The sequence below is a fragment of the Amblyomma mixtum genome, chromosome 10, assembly GCF_055824585.1.
Source record: "Amblyomma mixtum isolate Tamu chromosome 10, ASM5582458v1, whole genome shotgun sequence".
NCBI lineage: Eukaryota > Metazoa > Arthropoda > Arachnida > Ixodida > Ixodidae > Amblyomma > Amblyomma mixtum.
In genome coordinates, this window is record NC_143021.1 from 72482350 (window position 1) to 72495159 (window position 12810).

Here is a 12810-nt window from a genome sequence, read left to right on the forward strand (position 1 = left end):
CCCAACGGCTAAAGTTTAAACAATACTGACGGGCCGACCAAGCTCACGCGCCCACCAGCTCTCCCTCTACTTGTGCCACATGCTCTCGGAATTTTTTAAAGCTAAGAAAAATTATTGAGAAACGAATCAAGCACCAGCTCCACGTAAAATCCCTTCAAATATACCTTAAATCAGAAACTGTGCCGAAAGGACTTTTTGTATCTTTAACCCCATCCATTAGCAACCTTTCGGAATCCCATCGCCTAGCATGGAGCACAGAACTACTTAAAGCATCCATAAACCTTTTAAAAATAACAATTGAGCACTTCAAAAAGACGTTGGCATCACTAACACTAGAGGAGAGGCGGGCGCGTCAAAGCATGATACTCTCAACATCCGAGGTAAATGAGCTTGAGGTCTTCAAGTCTAACAAAACATAGCAAATTTGGACGAAAAAACTTACTAAATTTTCCCCTGATGGCATCCTTGTCGAGGATTGTATAGAGCTCACAATGCCATTACAACTAGCAAGCCACATACCCACACCCGACAATTACAAGGAAACCGTAAACCAACATCCAACCACATTAGACCAAACACCCGAAGAGCCACACCTTCCGGAAAATATAATTAACCTGTCAAGCTCACAGCTCACCCCCGAGGAAAAGTCACTTCTGTCGCGTGGCCTTAAATTCTGCCCAAGCCATAGCAAGTATAACGAGTACAAGTTACTCCAGGATCTAGATAACTTTTCGCGAACTCTCAGATTACGGGAATATTTCTTCAACAAACCGAACACAAATAATGTGCGGTACCCCCAATCTCAGGAACAGTGGACACCCAAAACTGGTAGGGACAAACATCTAGACCTATATATAAAAGCGGTACAAAAGGAGATTCTTCAAGCTTTTGAGACACGAAAATCTGGGCCACCTAACCTCACAAAAAAAGAGCGTAACGCCTTAGGCTCACTTAGCAAACGAACCGACATTGTCATCAAGCCCGCCGACAAAGGTGGAGGCATAGTTATTTTAGACACAGATAACTACATTCAGGAGGGCAACCGCCAGCTCAACAACCCAAAATTCTATACTAAACTCCCATCAGACCCGACCGCTAAGCAAAAGAACATCGTAGAGCAAACTATAAAAAAACTAACAGATGAAGGTGAATTACCACCGCGAGTAGGTAAGGCGCTCACGCCAAGAAATTCCTCCGCGGGGCGCTTCTACATGCTTCCGAAAATACACAAACAGAATCATCCAGGGAGACCGATTGTTTCTGGTATTGGCACAATAACAGAACCGATCTCAGAGTATATCGATTCGCTCATCAAACATGTACCTCCGAAACATCCATCTTACATACGCGACACTAATCACTTCCTGAAAGAATTATCGAATGTCACCTTCCCTCAAGGCGCTTTCCTAGTTACCCTGGATGTGGTATCACTTTACACTAACATCCCACATGACGACGGAATTCAGGCAATGGTTGGATCATATAAAGAATACAAAATTCTAGACACCCCTAGTCCAAGTGCCGTCGAGACACTTGCAAATTTGGTTCTTAAACTTAACACCTTTGAGTTCAACAACTCATATTATCTTCAAACTAGCGGTACAGCTATGGGCACAAAAATGGCTCCAAATTACGCCAACATATTTATGAACAAAATTGAATCTGACTTTCTGTCCTCATATCCAAGAAAACCAGCTTTTTACAAACGCTTTCTGGATGACATATTCATAGTTTGGACAGAAACCGAGGACGAACTCATCCATTTTATCGCCTCATTCAACAAAATCCATCCCAATATCTCTTTCATACACACCTACTCAACCAATAAAATTAACTTCCTGGATGTTCTGGTTCGAGTAGAAGGAAGTACATTAATCACTAGTGTCTATAAAAAACCCACAGACAGACAACAGTATCTTCATTTCAACAGCTGCCACCCACGCCACTGCAAAACTTCAATCCCATACTCACAGGCCATCAGATTCAAACGAATTTGCTCACGATCGGAAGATTTTCACGAAAATGCTAATCGCATGCGGGACACTCTAAAAAAAACAACATTACCCGTCTTCTATAATCAACGATGCCATTAAAAAGGCAGAAGCAACTAATATTAATCATGTCATTAAGGAATCTCAGCCATCATCACAGCGCTGTAATCTTATACTAACCTTCACAAATAATCTCCCGAATATTAACAACATCCTAAAAAAACACTTTAATATCATAGAACAGAGTGACCGTCTTTCAAATATTTTCACAACGGTCCCCCAAGTAACATATAGGAGACCAAAAAATCTGCAAAACAATGTTGTCCATTCGACAGTCAATAAACCGAGAGCTGTAGGTTGCACACCATGCAAAAAAAGCCGATGTCAAGTCTGCAAACACATGGAAACCACGGCACTGGCTAAAAGCACCCATTCAAATTTCAAGCATTCTATCCGGGAAGACCTGAATTGCGATTCCAGCAACGTGGTTTACATGCTCGAGTGTGGCGACTGTCGAATGCAATACATAGGCCAAACAGACAATTCCTTCCGTTTCAGATTTAATAACCACCGCTCACATACCCAATCCCTCCCCAACCTCCCTCTTTCGAAACACCTCCGCGAGAAAGGTCAGGAGTTTGACAAACTTAAAGTAACAATACTACAGAGTGGCTTCAAAAACACTCGTGAGCGCGAGCAACGAGAATCATATTTTATTTTTAAATTTAACACAGTGCAAAATGGCATTAATGAAACTTACGGCACCCTCACCTCTCTTCCGAGGTCAGGGGCCTACGAAATTAAACAAAGCAACACTGACTAAGACGTCTGAGGTCATACCCCTTTCTGCATGCCACACCTGTGCCACACCTGTGCCGTTTCCCCCCCCCGGGTGTGCTCACCTTGTGGTCACGCGAATGCCGCACAATTTCTTTTTTTTTCCTTTTTAATTTTACTATGTAAGCTCACATTTTTTTATATATTTTTTTCTTATATTTCTTCTTTTTTTACATTCCTTCCAATACTTCCCCTCAACCAGGGGTGGGTGCACTATAGCTGGGTGCGAAGAAAAAGCACTACTTTAAAGGTTTTCTTTTACCTATTTCACTTTTTTTTTCGAGGTTTCTTTCTTGCTCTGTTCATTTTCCTTTTTTTTCTTCTTTTTTTTCTGTTGTCTGCTCTCTCTGTTGGAGGGTCATATTTTATTTTTTTGCTCTCGCGGCCAGGAGAAGGAACAAGTTTTCGCATTTTTCTACGAAAGTTGTTGCACGGCCACGCACCTGTCGAGCACCTCCCAGCTGGACACGACTGTCAATAAGCAAGCCTGTGGTGCTAAACAAAGCAGAGGCCGCATCTGGACTTTGTATTTTCTGACTGAGTACCTGTTCCTCGCACTCTTCTTTTTTTTTATGTGTGTGTGGGTCGCACTGCCTCTAATAATTTTTTATGCGTATTTTTCTGCTATGTGCTTTGTGTTTCCCACTTTCCTGTTCTGTGCCGGCCCCTATAAAAGGGGATGCATTCACAATGTAAAATCACTCCTGAAGAAGATCGGTCTTCCGATCGAAACGTCGAGTTCAATAAATAAGTTTCCTTTAACGAAGCGTATACTTCGCTATATATATATATATATATGTATATAAGCAAAGAAGGGAAGGGGAAAGAGGGGCTCGTTATAAATATCAGAGAAGCCAACAGCCACAGAAACCAAGGAGCACAGGGGATTTTTTAATTAATTTATTTTTTGTGGTGTTGATCAAGTAAGAATATTACTGAATATCTTGTCGCTTAAAGCTAATTGATTAGAAAAGCAGAAGAAAAAACAACCACATGCCGCCGGTGGGATCCGAACCCACGACCTCCGAATTACGCGTCCGGTGCTTGCTTAATTGCTTAGCGAGGGCCTCGGTTCTGGCAACCTTGAAGCCATAGGAAGCATAAGAGGGTTCTCACACAGCTTCCACCCTCGCCGTTCGATGGCGTTCTACGTCACACAAGCGGTAACTCGGGACGTTCCACGTCCGCCGCTTACGAACGTGGGTGGCGCTGATGAAGACTCTCAAGGTTAGGTTATTTGTAAACATAAATACCCCCGAAAGCAGAAGGTTTGACAGCCGTCGCCGTAGCTCAGAGGTAGAGCACCGGACGCGTAATTCGGAGGTCGTGGGTTCGGATCCCACCGGCGGCATGTGGTTGTTTTTTCTTCTGCTTTTCTAATCAAGTAGCTTTAAGCGACAAGATATTCAGTAATATTCTTACTTGATCAACACCACAAAAAATAAATTAATTAAAAAATCCCCTGTGCTCCTTGGTTTCTGTGGCTGTTGGCTTCTCTGATGTGTGTGTGTGTGTGTGTGTGTGTGTGTGTGTGTGTGTGTGTGTGTGTGTGTGTGTGTGTGTGTGTGTGTGTGTGTAAAGCTGTCAGTACGTCTTGTTGCATATCACGCGGTCTGGTATGCTTACTGATGTATGCTAGTGAGTGTGCGTATTTAGAAAGAGGCACTCATTAAGAAAGAATGTAGTAAATGAACGTTAACGCAGTGGCGCCATATACTTACAGCGGAGCTAAGTGTTGTCCTATTTCTCCAAACACGAGTAAGGACCTAGCAGCCTATAGCCATTCATTTAACTCCAGGAAACGAAGCGCACAAAATACCGCCTCTGTGAGTTGCTTTGATTCTCTGAGAGAAGCGTTCTTTCAGTGAAAAAAATAATAATAACAACGTGGCATATAAAAAAACCTGGTTAAGAATTCTGCATCCTGTGCGACGCATCAAAAAGTTGAGGTTAGGTATATATTTAGATCTTTTAATGCATGAAATGCGTCTAAAGTCCATCGTGTCCCATGCATTAATAACACCAAGTGTGAAATTGTACTATAGAAAAAAAACATGACAAGTACCCAGAGTGAATGTATGTGCAGTGTACTTTGTTAGCGCACACTGTGTATGTTTTTGCTACTGCCGGAAGTGACCTTCGTAGTGTTCGGAACCTCAAAGCAATTTACGCGTTTCTGCAGTATATATAGCATATAGGCCGATGTTAGCGAGACCACGGCTGCAAGTTGGTAGTCTCTTCGGTCTCTTGGAGTTTCTCCATTGGCACGGCTGCCAAGAAGCGAAAGACTTCCGAGGCAGCTTTCGGTATGTTGTCTCTTGTTGTGCTTGACACCAAAAATATTGTGGTATTGATCGCTCTCTGTAATATTCGTGCCATTTTATGTTTTCGGGTAAGGAATAGTGAGCATATCCCAACTCCACTGACTTAGCTCTCTGTTATTGTCAACTCAGTAGTCAACCGAAGCTAATGAAGCTAAGCCGTGCAAGCATGAACACATTTAAAGTTCACAGAACACAACTGAAACCACGAGATAACCACTGAAATCGAGCAGAACTTCCAATAGCTTATTAGAGTAGCCTATAATTTGTACCTTCAGAGCTCTCCCTGTTACAGTCCCTGATGCGACTCACACTATTATATAATAAAAAAGATTTAAAAAAAATTTCTTCCGCTTTTTTTTCTCGCCATTGGTGACGATACATTTTAATGGCAAGTGCACTTTGAACAAACAGCGCTATGGCAAAGTTTTCTTGGCCTATTCAATGTGGGAAAAGACAGATATTTTCAAAGCAGTTCACCGCAGAGAAGAGAAGCACCAGGACAGGGGGAAGCTTGTACCTATAGGAGACCGATCGGTACCCGGTGCCGGCACTGGGGTTCGAACTCCGTACCTCCCACAAACGAAGTGGATGGTGAGACGACTGGGCCACTGCGCTTATTCGACTGAGGGCTCACACCATAGGCGTACGCGGGGTGGCGAAGGGGAGGGGGGCAATGGCTTCTCTAATAGACATGGGGAAGGAAGGCGAAAATTTTGCATTGTATTGTCTCCTGCTGCCCTGTAGACGTGAACAGGCGGTACCTTAAACTTTGCCCCCCTCCCCGTTATGGAGAGACCGTGCACGTCTATGGGTGACACTCAAAATACACGTACACTGAGTTAATACCAGATCAGCATGAGGAGTTTTCGCCACTGCCGTCCTTCTGCAATATTACTGCTATAGTATAAGCTCAGTTGCAATCGTCTGGCCCACTTGATTGCAACCTCGAAGTCTGCAGACTTCGCGTATTCAAATTTGGCCCTCGTGTGCACACACAATCGAAACTCACTTTGTTTACTTTAGGCCTGATGCAGTGAGAACGGTTGGAAAATAAATTGGGCCAACCTCCTCCAGCCTACCCCCATTTGTCAGCACTGGAATGGAATGGATTATCTGGAAAAGAAAATTAAATGTGTCGCAGCCACTACGACGAAAGATGGCGCCACACTGCGGTGACTCGATGCAGTTGCGGATATAGTAGCTCGCTGCTGTTTTGGTGTAACGAACAATGGTGTGTTTTTCATGTTCGAAATAACAGTGGTATCGGGACGTATTCCAGCTCGGAACGCATGCCGGGCGGCTTTATGTGCCTAATTCCGATCGCGTTCCTAGACCGCACGGGTTCCTTGTATATCACCAGAAACGACACTGCACGGTTGCTTCCCAGCGATGTCACCCGCCAATGGTTTTGAAACTGCGAAAGGATGTCTAGCAGCAGTTGAAGAGTTTAATGAATAAAGATTAGTCCGGGGTTCTTCGGTCAGGGACAGCAATTTTTCCTTATAGCGTTCAGGTGACCAGACAAATTAAATGCACGAGAGTCACTGTTTGCGGTTCCCTAACGGGAACTACGGAGCGCCGCTTCGTTCGCGTCTACGCCTCCCGCGGCAGCCGACCCTTATACTGCATCTGAAGTCACGGGCTCATGCCTCATGACTTAAGTGCCTGTATCGAACGAAATAGAGCAGTGACATTTTCAGGAGGACACAGGGGCGCAATAAAAGACACGGACATAGAAGTAGACAGGGAAAGCGCTCGTCCCTGTCTACTTCTATGTCCGTGTCTTTTATTGCGCCCCTGTGTCCTCCTGAATAGTTATGCCCAAATACAAGTACTTCTGAGATCAATGACACGTGTCTCTGTTCTTTTATATAGGGAAAGGACCCTAGCGAAGAGCCGTGGCAGGTTCAAGGCGACGCGTCACTTCATTCACGTGCCAAAAGCGCCCTGTCCGCCGGACTAAGCGTGCTGTCTCATCTCGTCAACCTTCTCATCGGAAGAGCTTTCCAGGCAATCCGCGACAAGTTCTTTCACTGCACGGATGTCTGAAAATTTTGTTCAATAAAATCATGTCATGTACTTAGAATTTTCAGCCTTATTTTATTCCTGGTCTGATTTTTTCTGGCTTGTCTGGTTCGATTCATCTTTAATTGTTTTTATTCTATTTTATTCCTTATGTAACAATCAAAGGTCGTCTGCGCACTCACTGCACTTGAATTCAGGCTTCTTATCGCGTTTTCTAGGTCTCTGCGATGCGCTGTTACATAATTACCGTATTGAGTTGAGATTTTGCTTTAAACGTGACATTGTTTTGTTTCCAAATAAAGCTTGGAAACCGTCGTCTGTTTTGCCTTGCGGCGAACAGTTTCCCATGCGCGCCTTCTTCCGCGGGTACATGGACGTCACTGCCGCCGAGGAGCCGGGGCCTGAGGAAAGCAAAAAGCAAAGCAAAGTTCACAGGAACATATCCAACATTGTTGGACAAACATTTTGAGTATTGGAAAACTAAGGTACTGGTGCAGAAATATTGAATGTAAGGGTCCATTCTTCCGATATGTGTAGCTTCGTAATTAAAATCTTCGTAATTAGTGTTTCCATTGCTCGCACCCAGCAGTTAAGACTGCATGCTATAGAAAAGAAACGGGGACCGCTTTTGACGATAGCAAAAACTTTAATAGCAGACAAAATTCAAGCATGCGGACGGGAGATCTGCCTGCGGATATATCGATTGTTACAGTGAAACCTTACAGAAATTGTATAAATTTCAGAACACTTCCAAAAATTTTCAAAAATAGGAACTTTGAGGTAAACATTGGTGAATTGTTTTTTGAGGAAAGGAAATGACGCAGTATCTGTCTCACATATCTCGATGGGCACCTGAGCCGTGCTGTAAGGGAAGGGAGAGAGGTGGGCGTGAAAGAAGAGAGAGAGAAAGAGGTGCCGTAGTTGAGGTCTCCGGGATAATTTCGACCACCTGGGGATCTTTAAAGGGGCCCAGGAACACAATCTTAGTTGATTGTTTTGCTTGTTGATCGTATACAGTGAGGTCGCCGCGGTGGCTCAGTGGTTACGGCGCTCAGCTGCTGGGCCGAAAGACGCGGGTTCGATTTCGGCCACGGTGGCCAAATTTCGATGGAGGCGAAATCCTAGAGGCCCGTGTACTGCGCGATGTCAGTGCACGTTAAAGAACCCCAGGCGGTCGAAATTTCCGGAGCCCTTCACTGTATACGGCGTCCTTCATAGCCTGAGTCGCTTTGGGAAGTTAAACCCTAATAAACCAAACCAGCATACAGTGAGTTAAAATAGTGCTATTAGCGTCGGTCGTGCCGCGTATATTCCGTTTTTTTAATATTTTAATTTTCTCGCAAAAACAAATTCATGGCTCTGATGGTGTCACCACACAGTGGCGGGTTTTAGCAGCGGATATGACATCACCTGGCGCGAGCTTGATGATTGGACAAACAGTAAATATACTACAAATTGTGTGAATAAATGGAGCACATTTTGTGACCTGTCTGCGTTTTATATTAGATCAACAAAAACAACTTGTTTGCCTTAGATAAAAGCCCTGCAAAGCAAGTAAAATAAAAATACACCACCAGGGGCTCTGGCTATTGTTTTTCATCGAAGGACTTTGCGCTTCTCTGTACACATCCTACGACCTAGCACACAGCACTTATGGCTACCCTCTATGCATCTCTATAGCCTGCTCTCGGCTGCTGTAGCACCTGTCCGTTTGTGAGGGGAAAAGGCCCCAGCATGTTCAAGCGTCATCCTAGGTGGGGCCCCGGAGGATCCAGAAAATCGTCCCAGACCGAGTACGTCTGTAGATATAACAAAAATGGTTTTACTTAAAACGGGAGAGCAGTCACTGATGGGTAGGGAGCTGTGCGGCCGAGGGTCGAGGAGTGGCTCCGGTGTGAAATTCCGCTGCCCGTCGCCAGAAAGGCGCCGGGGACAAGCACCTCCGCAGGGCTGTTCTCCCTGCGGCCGGAAGTCGGGCGCGGAGCACCAGCACCAGTGACCCTGACGACGCACCAGAGGAGACGGCCGCCCAGTTCTGGACACCCGGGCACGGCCAGGAAGGCACCCTTTCTCAGCACGGGGTCCCAGCCACGGGACGGCAGGCACGATCCGACAGCAAGGCCGGCAGGATCTCCGGGCAGGCAGCACCTGCCTGTGCCCGGCACGGCGCCCGCTCTCCGAGGCAGCGAGAGGCAGGCAAGAGACAGGAGACAGCAGGCTCCTGGTGGCGCGGAACTGGGCGAGGATGGCTTCCCCAGGCCTGGTCACCCGGGTTCAAGAAGCCGTTCAGCCGTGACCTCGCCTGCTCCGTTGCCCGAGCTCGTCTCCTCGCGCCGCTTGCGCCACGCCCCGCGGCCCCGCGTCTCTCTTCTTTTTCTTCACCTTTCTTCTCCTGCATGAGCGAGCGTCAGGCCGCCGCTAGTGCTGAGGGCGCTGGTGGCGCATCACAAATATGCCCCCCTTTGAGAAGTTTTTTTTTTTCAGGAAGAAAAAAAAAACTTTTGCACCAAGCACTGGTCGGCGGACTGCACCACACCACACTGAACACCTTCACACGCGCACCACCGTTCACTGGCTGTCGTGTTGCACACACACAAATCACACAACAAAATGTAACTGCACAGGCACCACCAAAGGAAGTTCACACACAAAGATTGGTTAAAGGAAAAAGAATACGGTCACTGACCAAGTCAAGAAATTTTAGACGTTTCGGAACCTCGTACGGGTTCCTTGATCACTGAGCGGGACAGGAAGCGCCGCTTCTACAGCTTCGGCAGCTTCTACCAGCAGACACGGGGCACGGCAATGGGAGCGTCGATATCCGTTACAACGGCCAATTTAGTAATGGAAGCGTTGGAAGAAAAGGTACTGTCCACCTTCAATCCTGCACCGAAAGTCTACTACCGGTACGTGGACGACTGCTTCTGTATTTTGAAGAAGCAAGACGTCTCACGCTTCTTGGACAGCCTAAATGCCCAGAATGCGCATACACAGTTCACCCTGGAACTTGAGAAAGACGGCGCATTACCTTTCTTGGATGTACTGGTCCGCAGGGATGAGGGCGCCCTCACCTTCTCGGTCTATAGGAAGCCTACGCATACAGGTCGCTACCTCAATTTTATGTCTTGTCATCCGGCCGGCCACAAGACGTCAGTGGTATCATCTTTAATAACACGTGCCGTACGCATCTGCTCAGATGACAACTCATTAAAGAACGAACTGAAGACGGTCCACCGGGAGCTGACTTGCAATGGCTATCCTAGTCGCTTTATCTGCAAAATTGAAAAGCGGATATTGAAGCCGGAAACACAGACCGACAAGACGTTCCAGGCGCGTGCAGCCATTCCTTACGTGCGGGGAATCAGCGAGGCACTATCGCGCGTATTTTCAAAATACGACCTGCGCATTGCCCACATCCCGACCAGCAAGCTCCGTAACCAACTCGTGAACGTGAAAGATAGACTGCAGATTGAAGAGTATCCAGGCGTGATATACCAGATACCATGTGCTGACTGCCCCCAGGTGTACATTGGTGAGACGGGAAAGTTTACAAGACGGCTCAGTGAACACAAACGTGACGTAAGAAATAATAATCACGCGACTAACGCCATTGCACAGCATGTGCAAGAACATGGTCACGCGATTGACTGGGACCACGCCACTATCGTCGCGAAGGAAAGGAACGTGTCATCTCGGCGCCTACTGGAATCTCTAATCATCCAGTCGACACCAGCTACCCTGAACCGGATGCAAGGAAATATGCCACCAATCTACGCACGCTCGTTACGTCATGTGTTGCGTATATAAGTGGCGGCGCTTCCTGTCCCGCTCAGTGATCAAGGAACCCGTACGAGGTTCCGAAACGTCTAAAATTTCTTGACTTGGTCAGTGACCGTATTCTTTTTCCTTTAACTCAATGCCTGACCAGACGTATTTTCGTCGAACTATTGATTACAAAGATTGGTTACCCGACCAGTCAAAAGAACATCACAGCGACACAGTTCTCACAGGGTCATGTTTCTTAACTAATACAGCGTTAATTACAAGTAGCACTCAATCAAATTAGTATGGTCCGGTACCTCTAAAAAAATGTCGCTGTGAGCCTCCAGCAATCTATCTAGTGCGGCTAACTGCGTCTCATTCCAAGCTCGTTACAAGTACAAACTCGTTTGATAGCTCCAATACCAGGACCGCGATTTCTGCTGAGGGTCGGCAGTGGGGTTTCTGCCTCCACTTCCTCAACGACCATGAACGATGACACTTGGAGGGCATTCCCTGGCTGGCGCCCTTCATAGCGTTTCAGCATGTTTATGTGAAACAACTTCTTGCTGGAGACCACTTCAAGCCAGTAGCCGACTTCGTTCTTTTGGCCTGTGACCACAAAAGGTGCTTTCCAATGCATGATGAGCTTGTTATCTGAATCGGGTAGAAGGATCAGCGCTCGATCACCAACCTTCAGTTTCCTATTAGAGGCGCGCCTATCGTAGTACATCTTCTGGGACCTCTGCGCCCTCATTAAATTTTGGTGTGCGAGCTGCAGCGTGCCTTCGAGACGCTCCCTCAGGTCTAGCACATAACCATACCTTGTTCTGACGGTGTCAGACAGTTTTCCGGCAGTCCAGAGCTCTTTTAGAATGGTGATTGGCCCTCGGACTTGGCGACCGTAGATGAGCTCAAATGGGGAAAACCCCAGGCTAGCTTGTGGTGCCTCTCTGTAGACGAAGAGCAGTGGAGCAAGATAACGGTCTCATGCCTTGGGATGTTCTTGACACAACTTCTGTAGCATGCTCTACAAGGTCCCATTAAACCGCCCCACAAGCCCGTTGCACATAGGATGGTATGGTGTCGAACTTAAATGTTTTATAGCTAACAAATCGTTCGCTTCTCGCATAAGTGCAGATGTGAAGCACGAAGCCCTATCACAAAGAACCTCCAGTGGGAACCCAATACTGGAGAACATTTCAAGAAGGCCTTCTGCCACAGTGGCTGAATCGATGGCAGGAAGGGCTACTGCATCGGGAAACCTGGTGGAAAAATCCACCAACGTGAGGATGTATCGGTTCCCTCTAGATGAGGTGGGAGTTAAAGGTCCAATGATGTCTACCGCCACCCGCTCAAATGGTGTGGAAATAATAGGCATACGTCCTAATGGAGCGTTGCCCAGTTTTCCTTTCGGCACAGTCCGCTGACAGGCGTCGCATGACTTCACAAATCTTTTGATGTGGGCTTGTACCCCTGGCCAGTAGAAGTCACCTAGTACTCTCGCCGTAGTCTTCTTTACACCCTGATGGCCGGCAAGAGCACTCTCATGCGCCTGCACAAGGACCTGATGGCGCAAGCTCTTCGGAACCACCGCTTGTTCAATTGTTTTGCCGGGGCACACTTGATATGTCCGGAACAATACGCCGTCAACAAGATGGAAGGTGTGGGTGGTCTCCGGTTTCCCAGAAAAGGTTGTCCCCACTTCCTTCCGACACACGTCTAAGCTAGTGTCCTCTTATTGTTTCTTGCGGAACGCCGGTCAAGACACGTGGATCGCGCTCTGAGAGGGATCCAAGATGGGCTCCGAAGCATTCGCCGCCACAGCTGTGCAAGGAGCGTTGGCTTGCCTAGCCGGTGCAGAAGTGGTCCCC

The 12810-nt window shown here is 46.8% G+C and overlaps 1 protein-coding gene across 1 annotated transcript; it reads left to right on the forward strand.

Annotated features, from left to right (window-relative positions):
• The first annotated feature begins 9982 nt into the window (after positions 1-9982).
• LOC149326098 (uncharacterized) lies at positions 9983-11128 on the forward strand. The gene is made up of 2 exons (XM_089564477.1): positions 9983-10709; positions 11106-11128. Exons 1-2 carry the CDS (start codon positions 9983-9985, stop codon positions 11126-11128), a joined length of 750 nt encoding a protein of 249 aa, XP_089420603.1.
• The last annotated feature ends 1682 nt before the right edge of the window (positions 11129-12810 follow it).